The 15,844-nt window shown below is 33.3% G+C and overlaps 2 protein-coding genes across 12 annotated transcripts in view; one reads left to right on the forward strand and one right to left on the reverse strand.

Annotated features, from left to right (window-relative positions):
* LOC114242643 (zona pellucida domain protein papillote) overlaps positions 1–3,263 on the forward strand; it is a 104,631-nt gene extending 101,368 nt beyond the window's left edge. For all 4 annotated transcript variants that reach the window (XM_028173890.2, XM_028173893.2, XM_028173892.2 and 1 more), the window contains one exon: positions 726–3,263. In XM_028173890.2, coding sequence (XP_028029691.2) covers positions 726–802 — 77 coding nt within the window. In that variant the 3' untranslated portion in view covers positions 803–3,263. The remainder of the gene's footprint in view (positions 1–725) is intronic.
* Positions 3,264–7,010: 3,747 nt separating this feature from the next.
* The window catches only part of PsGEF (Protostome-specific GEF), an 81,869-nt gene continuing 73,035 nt past the window's right edge, over positions 7,011–15,844 (reverse strand). For 6 of the 8 annotated variants that reach the window (XM_089733432.1, XM_089733427.1, XM_089733431.1 and 3 more), the window contains exons 30-32: positions 11,480–11,582; positions 10,441–10,534; positions 7,011–8,585 (exon numbers count right to left, since the gene is read on the reverse strand). In XM_089733432.1, coding sequence (XP_089589558.1) covers positions 8,508–8,585; positions 10,441–10,534; positions 11,480–11,582 — 275 coding nt within the window. In that variant the 3' untranslated portion in view covers positions 7,011–8,507. The remainder of the gene's footprint in view (positions 8,586–10,440; positions 10,535–11,479; positions 11,583–15,844) is intronic. The other 2 variants (XM_089733429.1, XM_089733428.1) reach the window with 1 other exon arrangement.

Below are 15,844 nucleotides of genomic sequence, written 5' to 3' on the forward strand. Positions count from 1 at the left end.
CATAATTTGTTTTTGGTTTATTTTAGTATTAATTACAATATAATTAGATAGGCACAACATAAACTTCTAAAAGTTTAATTGTTTTTTATTAATTGGTTATTTAATATATTCATATTTTTTTTATTTAGTCATCACTGTCTAATCTCATGTGCGTTACGAGCAGTAGGCAACCCGCCCCCTCACCCCTGTCGCTACCTAAGGCGCGACCAACTTTTTATTTTTAAAGGGATTTTATGACCTGGTAACTGAGACCTTTAAGTCATGTCTCATTTTAATTTATATTCATATTTTTATGAAAAATAATATTATGGAGTGAAATGAAATGAACACGATTAATTTGAGACATTAATCAACTGGGATGAAATGAAATGAAATGAGATGATATGGGATGAAATATAATTTCCATAAAATGGTGGTCATTTACTAAGATTTTTTCAGTGGACTTTTTGGAGGATCCCGAGAAGTTGCGTCCAGCGCCTTTGTTTCATTTTACCACATTTGTGCACTTTCACACATATTAAACAGTTAATAAACCACCATTATTACACATTTAAACCCCAAGAAACACTAAATAGACAAAATAAAACAAATCACACAACTTCACTCGCGTTCCCGCCAAAAAGTCCCGCGATGAACTAGTTTCGCGCGCACTATAGACCATAGATAACCAGATTATCTATGCTATAGACGCATGACACATTATGACCGTGACTTCGTGTTTCCAGGTCCTCAAGGCCTCACGACATTTACATCGTCTGAAGTACGAACGTTCCAAGCGACCTCCAGGGAATGGCGCGACTAAGGAATCCACCACTTCATGATTAGCCAATCGAACCAATATACAGAGATGGCTCCGAAATACACTACGCCACTGTGAACCGACAAACCATATTGATTTGTTAAGCCAACTCAGTAAACACTGTTGCTAGTCGTGTCGCAATTTCGACCGCGCAATGAAAACGTGCGAATTTTGAGGTCATCGAGCTTATTCAACATAGCTCAGTGGATGAGACCCACGCTCTATATATTTCAAAGTAAAATATAGTAGCAAATAGATAACTTTTCTACTTTTTTCGTATCTAGGATCACTAGCATCTGCCTTGTTTTCGGGAGCTATCTCTATTCATATTATTGCTGTCTCTCTTTATAATTGTAAATAGAAAAAGACAGCATTCATTTCTATTTTTATAATTTCATCGGTAAACGAACAGTTTCGAAATGTAATATAAAAGAAATAAGTATTTGATTAGCAATCAAGATTTATAATTTGTTTTAAAAAAGAATTGAGGAAATATTTTATAGCTTTAGTACGTAAAATGGTCGACAGGTGGCGTTTTCTTTTACAGGAAACAACTTCATGGTAAAACAGAATGAATGCTCAAAGTGACAACTTTCACTGCCTTTCGAATTATTTTCGTTCATTCCATTATTATAAATTTAATACGACCCGTCCATTCGTTTCTAATTTAAAATTAAATAAAACCTAATCAAAGTTATCTGTTCACAATATTTACGGAGAGTGATCAGACAAAAAAAAGATGGCGGATTCTAGAAAATGATTGCATGTTGAAGTTTTATCGTTAATGTTCTTAATGTACTTAACTGTGGAACAGAAAATTTGTGTGGATAGATATATCAAATTAATATTACAAACTGCTCATAATCTGCTATACAGTTCTGTTTTACATTCAGCCATGAATTTCAAACTAACATTGTGCCAAAATAAATGTCGCTTTTCTAACAATATGTCTTTTGCTATTTTTATTTTTAATTGTATTTTATAAAATTTACTATGGACTTCAATAAGTTTTTTCACAATTCCTATGTTTAATAATCTGTCAAATACTTGTTTGACAGTTTATTTAAGATGAAAATAAACGGCACAGGGTTCTTATTAATAAATAATAAAATCGTTAGTTCTTGAGAAACTTACTCCACTTTGAAGTCCTATATATTTTTACTGCTTTACGTTTGTACGCTTTAGATGTAAATATAATGTTAAGCGTAAGACCTAGCAGTCGAGGCAAGATGTCTGAATGTTCGTAAAATCTATTCACATAAGGAGACATCCATTGCTTAAGAAAAAAAAATCATGTGTTTCTTACGCAGCCCTGATGTTGGGGCTATTCAGCCATTTGGGTTCAAAAGCAGTGAAGCATATTTGTGTCATCCGACTTTCAAAACAAAAGGATTATGGCACTAATATATCCAGGTGTTTGTTTCATTTATCATGTTTTTATTTAATGTATATTATGAAATATTTTTGTCAATACAGAAATACAATTTGTATAATTACGTAGCAATTGTTTAGGTACGCTTAAATTTAGAAAGAAACTTTGGGAGTGCACAAGGCTCGGTGCCAATTTATAACAGGATGATACAGCTCCTATAACCCATCATGAATAAGGCTGTATGTATATTATTTTCCCCAACACTTAGGCCAGTCTAGCAATTTCTTCTTTTGCCAAACAAAATAAGTGTTTTTTTTTAACGCTGGTTTTATTTTGAAGTTTATAGATTTTGCGTTGTCTATTCTAAAAACGATGTTTATAACATTCTTGCCTTGCCTGCTATGTTACTGAGGGTTAAGGGCGAAGGGAACAGTGCAAGATGTGCTCAATTAAGGGTGATTTTTTAATGACGTCATAAATTTAATCGGTACTCGAAGCGTCGACGTGGTAACATCTTAGAACTTACTATATTTATATGTAGTACTGTAGTCGACACTTGGTTGTATTTTTTTTTTAATTAACAACCTTTTAAATTAGGCTGTATAATCAGGGATAGGCCTGACAGAAAAAAAAATGTTTATTCGATATTTGAAATTTTGAAAAATATTTTCTAAAGATTTTTCTACTAACGCTATGAAAAATTACGTTTAAAGTGAAATTTTGTGTTTAATTAAACAAATATTGTAGAATTAACGACATGACCTACAGTAATGAGTACTAAGTGAGAATTTAATTTCAATTGCAATTTTATTAATCAACATAATTAAAATAACTTTATTATTAGGAATAATAATTATCCCATATGATGGTTAGTTATAACATGAATAAATTAAAATATAATTTTATATTCCGTCTTCGATTTTAGTTAGAAAAATTCAAATACTATGAAAGAATCGATTTGAAATAAAAATCTAATAAGATATTACGGTGCTAAGAGTGAAAAATTCTAATATTGTTTTTAAGGTGAATTAAATAAGACATATTACAAATTTAATGTATGTTCGTAAATAATATACGTACTTTAACATTTAATTTTGTGTTTTATTTGAACAAGAAATTTCCCAGTTCCAAGGACGCTATATATGTTTATCTAATAGCGGATTAGATTGAAGGCCTAATACATATATTATTAATTTTCAGCGAATTTTTAACGATTGTAGAAAATAATGATGAGCAAGTTATGAAATCAAATTGATACTTAAATCTCAAGCGTCAGAATGGGTGGTGGCATTATTTTAATTTTATTTTTTATTATTTACATGGGTGGACGAGTTCACGACGCACCTGTAGCTAAGTGGTTACCGGAGCCCATAGACATCAACAACGTAAATGCCGCCACCACCTTGAGACATGTGTTCTAAGTCTCAGTTTTGCAGTACAACGGCTGCCCCACTCTTCGAACCGAAACGCATTACTGCTTTATGGCAGAAATAGGCACCGGTGATACCTACCCGAGCGGACTCACAAGACTTCCTACCACCAGTAAATCGTACAAACAGAGTGTTGGTTCACAACATTCTCTCTCACTAAACAGCACCCTACGTGACATAATATTATAATGTTACCTGCGCCTTTTTACTCAGCCTTCTCTTTACAAATTTATATTTCATTTATATTGTCAATTGTAATCGATTTTAATGGACTAAAGAAATCAATACCATGACATGGGGTAAATTGGGATCCTGGGGTAAATTGGGACAAACCTGCGGAAGATTCTCAAAGTACCTGTAACACGGAATCTACCTAATTTTGTTTATGTTAATATTTATCAATGTATAGAAGAAAAACCAAGTTAACTATGGAAGTACTAAATATGAGTTAAGTTGGTCCCAAAAATTCGTCAAATTAAATTTAAAATAGTGGTTGAAAAGTGCGTTTTAAAACAGCTTAAAGAACTTTTAAAAAAAGTAATATTATCGTTGTTTTTTCAATAAGATCACAGTTTATATAAGTTTTTAATACACCTGGAAATACCACAACAAACGGTAAGTTGCAATATTCTTATTTTAAATACAATATTTCGACAAAATAAAAAATGTATATTTTTTCCTTTCTTTTTGGGGAAAATTGGGACGTATCTAGGGTAATTTGAAACGAGACTGGAAAAATTAGGGACGAGAAAACACAAAATTGGAACGCCAAAAGACAAAATAGGGATGGCTTGTTAGGGTTGTCACTGATATCTTATAATAGATTTTTTAGCCTATACTATCACTTAATTGTGTGATGTAAAGAAGGTTAATGTGTTTATCAGTTAGTTTATGTAAGTATTATAGGTAAAAGAAAAGTATATATATAATTACTTTTTTTCGCGACATTTACCTTGTAATATCTGCACGGTCGTATGTTCTTTATAGCAATAAAAAAAATTAAAAGTTAAAAGAACTCAATCGAATCAAAACTTTTGTTATTTCAGAATCTATTCACGCGTCGAATCATGATTTTGTTAACATTCACAACGAACACACACAAATAAAAACAGGCCTCAGATTTTAAATGTAACATTAATTAAAAATCCGAGATATCCAATTATGAGTGAGTGAATTAATTGAGTTTAGTTATTTAGCTTAGAAAGAATTTCTTTTATTTTTGTTATTATTGGCAGTAATCAGATAAAGCTGTTTTTTTATCTTATTCACCTGATATCTTACTCTTGCTCAAAGATCATTTTGAAAATGTTGATTAAATAAAATTGTATTAATGCATTTCCAGTCCTTTTGTTTTCTATTTTTTATTCTATTTTATGATTTTGGTTCAGAGTTGTGATTTTTAAGGAAATTAAATAATAATTTTCTAAAATATAACATGCACGTACTTTTTTTGATCATTGTATTGTTGATTATCATTCACGTCACATCGCTTCGGAATAGAAACCAGCTTAATTTACACTATGTTGTGTATTGTGCTTAAATTATGGATTGTATTCATCATTTCGGTCCATATAAATAATTATATGGCACCTACCTATATATCGCAGTACTGCGAGTTGACAACCCTTACAAATATCCCAATTTAACCCTTAACCGTGTCAATTTACCCCGGACGCTGGGTAAATTGGGACGGCCATTATTTTACCGATTATTTCTTTAAAATGAATAATTAAAATAATGTAACGGTTTTTATCACCTAGGTACGTTCAAGACTCAACTTATTTCTTTGGTTGAGCAGTGACTATTTAATTGGAACTATTTTAAAATTCAATCTGAAGGTCGATTTTGTCCCTATTTACCCCATTGTACGGTACGACAGTTTTACAGAAGATAAGTTTTCTTTGAATGATTATTAAAAAGAGTAGGTACAGTTAAAAAATTGAGATCCCTAGGAAAAGACATAAAAATGACACATAAATATGTAATTACTACCTATAATAGTGATTTGACACAAATCGACTATCCTGTTGTCATCGAATGACTTTGGAACTCAGGTGAATGAAGTTAGCCCCTCAAAACATTTTTTTTTTCCTATTTTATACTTATTCTCTATTAATTCGTTTGTTCATCATTTGTTCATGATTGTTCACTGTTAATAATTGTTTGTTCTGCATTTATTTATTTAAAAAAAAAATTTAAAAATATACCTACAAGTTAGCCCCTCTAATGCAATTTTTAATACTTTTTCATCCTGAATGACTCGTAAATATTCATTTTCGATTGTTCTTATATAAAACATGTTTGTTCTCTTTCGAAATTACTCGTTTTTTGTTTAATTTACTATTTTTATTAGTTGAATAAATGTATGCAAAATATGTGTACTGCGCATGCGTCAATTATAATGCCTAAACTTTCTACACGGTTTTAATCGTGAAAAAAAAACAAATATAAATCCTGAAGGAGCAATTAATTGGTATACAGCTTAATTAAAAAAAATTTAAAATAAATAAATGAAGTAATGTTCATTGGCGTTAAGTTAGACCAAATACATTTTTTCCATCCTCTTACCTATCGTATTAAAATGTTATTTTACTAATGTTAGGAATATAATTTCGACTGTGTAAAAAAGTTATTATAATGTATACCTATATTATCTCTTGAAAGATAAATAATGAACATATTTACTTATTTGTTTATATTACCTATGTGAACTCCCTATCTTTTTTATACCTTCATAACAATAAGTAGGAGGATGGAAAAAATATATTTGGTCTAACTTAACGCCAATGCACATTACTTCATTTATTTATTTTTAAATTTTTTTTATTAAACTGTATACCAATTAATTGCTCCTTCAGGATTTATATTTGTTTTTTTTTCACGATTAAAACCGTGTGGAAAGTTTAGGCATTATAGTTAACGCATGCGCAGTACACATATTTTGCATACATTTATTCAACTAATAAAAATAGTAAATTAAACAAAAAACGAGTAATTTCGAAAGAGAACAAACATGTTTTATATAAGAACAATCGAAAATGAATATTTACGAGTCATTAAGGATGAAAAAGTATTAAAAATTGCATTAGAGGGGCTAACTTGTAGGTATATTTTTAAATATTTTTTTTAAATAAATAAATGCAGAACAAACAATTATTAACAGTGAACAATCATGAACAAATGATGAACAAACGAATTAATAGAAAATAAGTATAAAATAGGAAAAAAAAAATTTTTTGAGGGGCTAACTTCATTCACCTTTGGAACTCAAATATATTAAGTGTATAATCTATGCTTTGGAAAATCACTTTAATCTCATTTAGCACAACCATTGTATTTCAAAACCAAAGACATCTTTTTTGATAATCTGTGGTCGGAATGAACTGTCAAAACATGTAAAAAAAACTAATGAACTTTACACATTTATTACATACATTTAATCTACAAAATTCGTTAATTTCAAAAGATACAAAGATAATTCGTAGTCACCATAGGAACGTAAAGAAGCAATTGTTCATTTCAAATTGTTGTAAAAAAAAATTATACGTAATCTTTGAATGCATTATCATGCGAGTTTTATGTTGTTTATATATTCAATTTATCGATATTAAAATCGGTACATGAATGTATGTTTGTTAATATTTCATCAGCGAAACAATGAATATGTGACCTTACTTGGGAATAAGTCACCATGAAATATATTTTCTATAAGACACTGACAGACCGTGAACAAATTTTTATAAAGCTTACATGAACTAAGTTTAAGTATAAGATGAGCTCTTGAAACTTTTATAATATGATCATTTTAAAATGGCCAGTACAAAGATGAGAGACACATAACAGAAATACTTTTAATAACAACTAGTGTTTCGTCTGCGAGGACTACATTTTCCATCGCGTTCACTTACCGGTGTTACCACTTTTTATTTGCCCATTATTTTTATTAATAATATATTATATATTTGTATATTAGGTATTTTTAATAAACGTATTAATTTATGTATTTATATATCGAGCGGTGAAAGGCAATTTGGTTAAGCGACATTTTTAAAAAATTACACGAGAGCCTTAAAGCTTACTTAAAGCTTAAAACTTCTTCATCTATTTGAATGGTGTAAACATAATTGAAGTTTGATTAAAAACATCGAATTGTTGATGCTAATACTTAATCACAAAGATAAATTTCGCATACCTATTAAGCGAAATGTCGCTTAAGCCTTTCATCACTCTCTATATATATTTTATGTAAATGCTTAATAACAATCGTTTGTAGTTTGTGAAATAATAAAGCATCTATTTTTCTTTAATTACTCAATCAATGCACTTACTACGACACTCTTTTCTGCATAACCTTCGGTCGATTGTTAGGCAATGCCTTAGGCAATAAGTCTGCCTATACCTATACAAATATTGTGTATAAAAATAAATAAATAAATAAATATTTTATAATAAGACCAAATATATTTCATAAATTCAAAACACATTTCCGTTACGTGTCTCGATAATATTTAAATTAACTTTATTAAAATACAACAACATTAAAACCGTGAAACGTGTCTAACAAATTGTAGTTAGCTAGTTAAACATTTCGTATCTATTAAGCTTAAGACAGAATAAATATTTCTCTATTATTGTTATTATTTACATTTAGAACCTAAGAATGCTAATTATATACATTGTAAGCCCTATTTAGTCTAAGATGCACCTATTTAATATACCTAACTACGATATGAAGTAACCAAAGAAGTCAAATTTGTCTTTTGACGTACTCATACCATTTGGCATCCCATCGCTAAACTGAAATACTTCATTGCACATTTTTCTGTTCTACAAACAAAAAATCTTTAGACTGAGATAAGTCTAAGTGAACACTTTATATCTTATTGAGTCCAGCCGAGAAAAAGTTTTATATCTGACTGACGGAACCCAAAGATAGTCGCCTTCTAGTCACTTGTTTCCAGAATCTCTTCTCAAATTGCTTCTCCTGTAATAACAATTATCGTTAGCGTATTTTCAAAGGCTGTTTTTAAGATTTTGTTTTTTTTTCTTTCATTTTATTGTGAACGTGAAATACGTCTAATAGCAGAACTTGTCTTTTTGAAGTGAAACTTCTTTAGGCGCATGAGGGTAAAATTTTTACAGAACGTCACGCACGTATGCAACGGAAGTGACATCAAACTACTATTGAAATTAAGTATTTGCCAAATGTCAGTAGTAGTAGTTGTTGTATTTTTCCAACTGGAAAGGCAAATGTATCATACCATACGGCCTAATAATTTATAACTTTTTTGTGAAAAATGTTAATAGGAATTGAATTGAAATGAAAAGAATTTGGAACATTAATCAAATAGCATGAAATTAAATTAGTCAATTCAATTGGCAAAATATTAGTCATTCACAATTTAGAAATCTAAACATAATGTGACTGTCAACACTGAGGTTTTAGATTGACATTTGACAGACTTTTGGCGGGAACATATTATCTTCCTTTTTCCCTTCCTCTAAGTCTCGGAAATCTAAAGTTTTAGATTTATATAAATATAAGCAAGACTTATAAATTAGTTCGCCAAAAAAGTTTCATTTCTGACATGTGTACTTTGTACGCACGCACTTTTTTTTTATTCGACGTCCAGCTTCCAAAGGATCATTCAGGGATATAGAAAGGATAATTTTGAAGATCGTAAGAATCGTGCAGCATTAGGAGGCTGCGGCGACAGGATGAAAGAATGAAAAGCGCAGTGATTTTCATTAAAAATATATATATATATTTTTTTATCTCGCGAAATTCTAACATTCCAATCGAAAATGGACAGAATAATTTTAACATACAACGAAACAAGAGAGCGTAGTTACAAGCTGGATTTAAACTTTTAACATTTACGCAGATCAATTGTAACGAACTAACTATAATAGAGGTCGTATTCAAAAATTTCACCAATAGGTGGTAAGCTATGAACACTCACAAGAAACATTAAAATAGTTTTACTAAAATTTGTTTTAAATCTAATAATTTTACTGATTCGAATAACAGTAATGTAAATACTTAAATTTCTAAAACGTTTAAAGGCAATCCAGTTGGCCGTTACAGAAATCCCATTCGTTATGAATTTAATGAAAATTTTCACAATCATTTAGAATTAAGGGGTTACAATTGTTACGTGTTATATGATTCGATTCTAATTTTTTTTTTATTAATTGCACCTCATTTCTCCAGATAATTAATTAATTCATTTTTTAGAACTCGGAAATTGATTTTGATTTTATCTTTGGTATTAACGTAACCGAATTATTAGATTCCACAGTGTTGCAAGGTTTAAAAAACGTATTAATTTAAGAGCTGGTAAGTTATCGCCACTAATTGGGCGGTGCGTAGGAACTCCCTCGCTTCGGTTTAAACCCAGCTGTTTAAGGCTGCTGTCCACCGGAGGGGAGCGAGGCAGCGGAGCGGAGCAACGGAGCAAGGCGGAACGGAGTTGCGTACTGTGTCTGTCCACCGGAGCGGAGCGGAGCGGAGTTTAGTTCCTACGCGACGAGTCAGTTCACACTGCAGGGCGCCTTGCGACCGCGCCTGCACTCGCTTCCTCGCTCCGCTATCCCGCTCCGTTTAAGTAAGCTCCGGTTTTGTATAAAATTTTAAAATAGTTCGCAACTCCCTGTCTACTAAAGAGGAGCGGAGATTTTGTGTAATCTTATTGGTTAATATTTCTCCGTTTCTCCGCTCCGCTGCCTTGCTCCGCTCCGGTGGACAGGCAGCCTTAAGGCCGCCGGGAAGCGATGCGCCGGTGCGTTCACACATAGCCATTAACAAAGCAAATCTTGTAATATCCGTTGCTGCTCACGTGCGTCCGCCGCGGAGAGAAAGGCCGTCCCACGTCCAACGGCTCGCGGCGCGGGCTATCGGACGACGCGCGGCGCCGAAGGAAACCCATTCTGCTGAAATATCACATATCCTATACAAAATAAGCTCTTCTAAAAAAGCCCGCAAAATTATAATTTGCGTAATTACTGGCGGTAGGACCTTTTGTGAGTCCGCGCGGGTAGGTACCACCACCCTGCCTATTTTTGCCGTGAAGCAGTAATGCGTTTCGGTTTGAAGGGTGGGGCAGCCGTTGTAACTATACTGAGACCCTTAGAACTTATATCTCAAGATGGGTGGCGCATTTACGTTGTAGATGTCTATGGGCTCCAGTAGGCTGTGAGCTCGTCCACCCAAGTAAGCAACAAAAAAAAAAAAATTGTTTTTTATTTATTTACCTTGTAGGCAGACGAGCAAACTGCCCGCTTGATAGTGAGTGGTTACCGTCGCCTATGGACGTCAGCAATGCCAAAAGCAGAGCTGCTGCGAGAGCAAGCTGGTTTTTCTTTATACCGTGGCTTTCTTTGTTACCGCGTTTTTAACGAAATTCAATAAGTGTAATGAAGTCGAAATAGAAATAAATTATTATAAATTAATCATATAAATATTATTTGGCAACTAAATATTACCTTTTTTTTTATTTCTGCTGCAAAACCATTCTAATTTTGATACATAGACATTCTACTTTTGAGATAAGTAATAGAATTCAAATTTAAAATATCTATGTTAAATGGTAATCTCTTAACGCCGAGGTAGTTTATAAATGTATGTATTACATACAGTTAAATTATAATGTGTTACACTAAATAATTCCGTAGAGCAATGCCTATTGAAGTCCTTGTTTCCTGAAGGTTGTGGGTCATATTTAAACCTATTTAATAATGTGTATCATACACATGACGTGTCGCGTAATTCGTTCTAGGTTATATTCGGTAGTAGTAAGTAGCAGTAGTAATTAGCTGTAGTAGTAGTAAGTAGTAGAAGTAGTAGTAAGTAGTAGTAGTCGGTAGAAGTAAGCTTACATCTTCCCGTTCTGGCATAGAGAGCGCGTCCGCGAACGCATCATCTGAGCTTCCACTCGTGCCAGTTCCTCCATCTCCATTGTTTTCGTTTCGCTTTCTGGATCTGGTAAGTAATGTTATTAAAACGTTTTTATTAGCTTGGTAAGTACCAACGTTTATTTGTATGTAACGGAATGTTCGAATGTAATTTTCATCGACTTAAATCATCTGATTAACACGTTCACTGCGCCATTATTATCAAAGAACTTTCAGCTGGTGCTTTGGAGACCTAAAAGATCTCGAAACTTACCCACCCTTTGGTGCGTTTGAGACCTAATCAGTCTCCTAAAGATACAGTTTTGAAAATAATTTATATCTTCCAAAAAAACAATGACATATACTTTGAAGTTTTTGTGGATGAAAGATAGCCTATTGATATATATTTTGCTAGGTTCGCACGCAGTTATGACATTTGAATAAACTACAAATACCATAAAAAAATTTGATATCGATTGTATCTCGTACCGCAACCGAACATAGTTCAATATGTGTAGTAAGTAGTGATGGGAATAAAATAATATCTCAGTTGTCGATTGAAATAGTTTTATTAATTATGCAAAGTGTTTTTCATTAAAACATGGTAAGCACATTGATTGCTTGCATTGCGCGCATATGGTAACAATTCGTTTAGTTTTTTTAGAAGCGTCAGTGCTGTTTAATGTGCGTCGTAATTTTTCGTAACAACCCACACAACGTCTTTTTTGTCGCCACGTTGGAAAATATGATCAGTACATCTTCCTTCGGGGAATTCTGTAATAAAATGCAATATCGACGGGCAATTTATTATGAATAGGTACATTTGTCACGCTATCAAGTATACTCTCATTGAAGCTCAATACGTCATTGTCGGGAATGTCAATCCAATCTTTATCACCCTCAAGCTCTTCACCCTCACTTTCTGATATATTTTCAGATATATTATCTTCATCTTCAGATATTATATCGGATGAGAGATTTTCACCTGTATCATCATCACGTTCATTTGAAACGATTTCTTCTATTTCAGTATTGATTGCCTCATCAGTCTGCGTCTCCGGATCGTCTTCTTGTATTTCTTCGTTTTCTACGTCCTGTTCTAGTTCTTCCTTTTTTTTATTCTGTATTGCTAGATTGCCATTTTGCTCATTCTGGTCTTTTTCTTGTCCTATTATATTATTTTCTTGTTGCTTTTCAATGTTTCTCTTTTCTAAATGTTTTTGTGAATTATTGTTCAAGTAGCATTTAGACGTTTTTCTTTCTGTTTTTTCGTCATAAGTGAGCGCATCATCTTCAAAAGTATACTCAAAAGAAAATGGACTATTGTTTATATTACTTGTGGTTCTTCTTTCGTTTATAGTTGTTTTAATAAATTTTTGCATGCTGCTCTCATTAAATTCTAAACGTAATAAGTATGAACATGAAATATTATTCAAAGACGGGCACCTGCTTGATGTACATAAAGCACTCAATGAGGCAGGAGAAGCTTTAGCATTTGTGTTGGATGTTTCCGTTAGCATTTGAGTGCACGAGTTAGGAGTAGATAAACCACTACGGTTACGAGAAACAGTACCACAAAATTTACGATCAGGTGTCATAGGATCAGTAGTTATAGTCGGTGTAGTATTCGTCATCAACAATGTGGTATTATTGTTACTATTTTTTGGACTGGATATCGTATTCTGAAGCACACTAAATCTTTTTCCAGTACATGGGCTGATACATATATTTTTATTACTTAGCTGCGTGCTCTCCAACGTAGAAAAGTTCATCGTTTTCTTTTGAGGTACGTCAAATATTTCATAATCAGAATCACTGTCATTATTAACCAACGGGGGGAAAATTTGAACATTTTCCAAAATTTTTGTTTTACTGGACGATGCAGCAGTATAATCCGGCTTTGATTTTTTGTTAGAAATCTCACCAAAATAAATAGAATTTTTTACACTTTTTTCTTTTAAAAGAACTCATTGTTTATCAAAAATAATCAACACGTAGGTATATACGCGAGTGTTATTTCCAAAACGTGCGCGCAAGCTCCCACGTCGATGTTAGGACAACACTAAAACGAGTTACGCAGCGCCCGCGCCCCTACCCTCCCTCTCTTGCGTTTACGAGGCGTACGATTCCACGAGTACCGACATATCTCCTAACGCAAGGAATGAATATAATTACAGTACTGTGCGTTAGGGACCTAATCCATCTCTAATTTCTTTTTTAATGTCCTTGAATTCAGCTTTAAGTAGGAAGCAAATATGTATATTTGTCCTACTCATACTTAAAGAACTTTACACGTTAGATTCTCCCGCAAGGAGTGAAACAACACGATTATATTCAACGCACAACACAAAAGTCCTGCAAGAGATCTGATAGATCTCGTAATGCAGCGAACGTGTTAACCTTAAAATTTGCACACGCATCAACGCCCGGTATATAGTTATACAAGTATAGGGAAAGTATATTGCTATATATGGGATATAAGTTTATATCCCATGTTAAGGATCTCTAAATCCCCCTCCAAACAAGTTTTATTCTCGCCCACCACCGAGCTTCACTTCATCAAGCGATCGCGAACGCGTATACATCTTTAACGATTACATACTATACATTATCTACTACAATATTCAACCTCATTATTATTAAAATTTGTTCTTCAGTTGTTTATCTTTAATAAACCTGTAAATACGAGCCAAATCGTTTCATTGAAGAGAACAAGACATCCAGCAAGGAACATTGGTGACCTCGACGTGATGAACGTGATCAACATCAAACAGCAGGGAAGTGTCCATTCCTGATTTATATCTATTCTCATCATAAATCATCCATTAATTCATCCATAGGCCTTAGACTCGAACGAAAGTTAGCTTAATGTACTTTAAACTTTAACAAACTACCTCCATCTTAATAACTAAGAGTGAAATACATTAGTCAAAACAATCACAAGAATTCTATACATTGTAATTATGCTTTTATTCAATCGCGCGAGTCGAGAGTTTCAAATAGGTCTCTTAATGAGCAACTAGCTAAGTTTTGGGAAATTGAGCAAGTACCTCAATACGATTCCCTCAAAACAGAAGAAGAAAGAGAATGTGAAAATCATTACGTTGCTAACACATATCGTAATGATGAAGGCAGGTTTTGTGTGAGATTGCCATTAGTTTCAGAACCCACTTGCTTAGGCGACTCATTCACACTAGCTAGAAACCAGTTCTTGTCATTGGAGAGACGTTTGTCAAAAAACAGTGACCTTAAAAATTTATATTCGCAGTTTATACATGAATACTCTGTGCTAGGCCACTTGTCTGAGTCGGAGATATTGATTCCTCGGCAATCTTATTTTATACCTCACCACGCGGTACTGAAACCATCTAGCGAATCAACCAAGCTGCGCGTCGTATTTAATGGTAGTGCGAGGACAACATCTGGATTTTCCATAAACGATTTATTAATGGTTGGCCCAAATATACAAGATAAACTTTTTAACATTTTGCTTCGATTTCGTCAATACACCTACGTAATATCAGCTGATATAGAAAAGATGTACCGACAAGTACAAATACAAAACAATGACCGCGATTTGCAAATGATACTTTGGCGTGATACAAGTACGGAGGCACTGAGATCACTGCGGCTCAATACAGTTACCTATGGCCTTTCTAGTTCAAGTTTCCTGAGCACACGTTGTCTGTGGCAGTTGGGCGAGGACTCTTGTGAACCTAAAATTAAAAATATTATTCAGAACGACTTCCTGGTGGACGACATGCTCACCGGAAGTGACAGTGAGACTGAGCTACATTATATTAAAAAAACCGTAGAGAGTACATTAGCAGCCGGCTGTTTCAATCTACGTAAGTACCGTTCCAATATACCATCTCTCTTGATCGAGCCGCAGTCTGTTCAACGTGAACTCATAATTAGTTCATCGTCACATACCTTAGGGATAGGTTGGAACCCCAACGAAGATTACATTAGCTTTCCTAGCAATTACAAAATTACAAAAAATATTCCTACCAAAAGATCAATTTTATCAGATTCATGTAAAGTTTTCGATCCTCTTGGATTGCTGAGTTTATTCACAATTAAACCTAAAATCATACTGCAAAGACTTTGGCTGACTAAAATCGATTGGGATGAACCTGTTCCCGCCGACATAAGCAGAGCCTGGCAATCATTTCTTTGCAGCGTGTCTGAAATCCAACACTTGCGAATTCCTAGACATGTCTTATGTCCCGAGTCGATTAACATAGAGCTGCATTGCTTCTGCGATGCTTCGCAGTCTGCATACGCAGCATGCATTTATCTCAGATCTCACGACGCGCAAGGCAACGTGCGCGTACGCTTGTTATGTTC

This window comes from Bombyx mandarina, chromosome 15, assembly GCF_030267445.1.
Source record: "Bombyx mandarina strain Sakado chromosome 15, ASM3026744v2".
Lineage (NCBI taxonomy): Eukaryota > Metazoa > Arthropoda > Insecta > Lepidoptera > Bombycidae > Bombyx > Bombyx mandarina.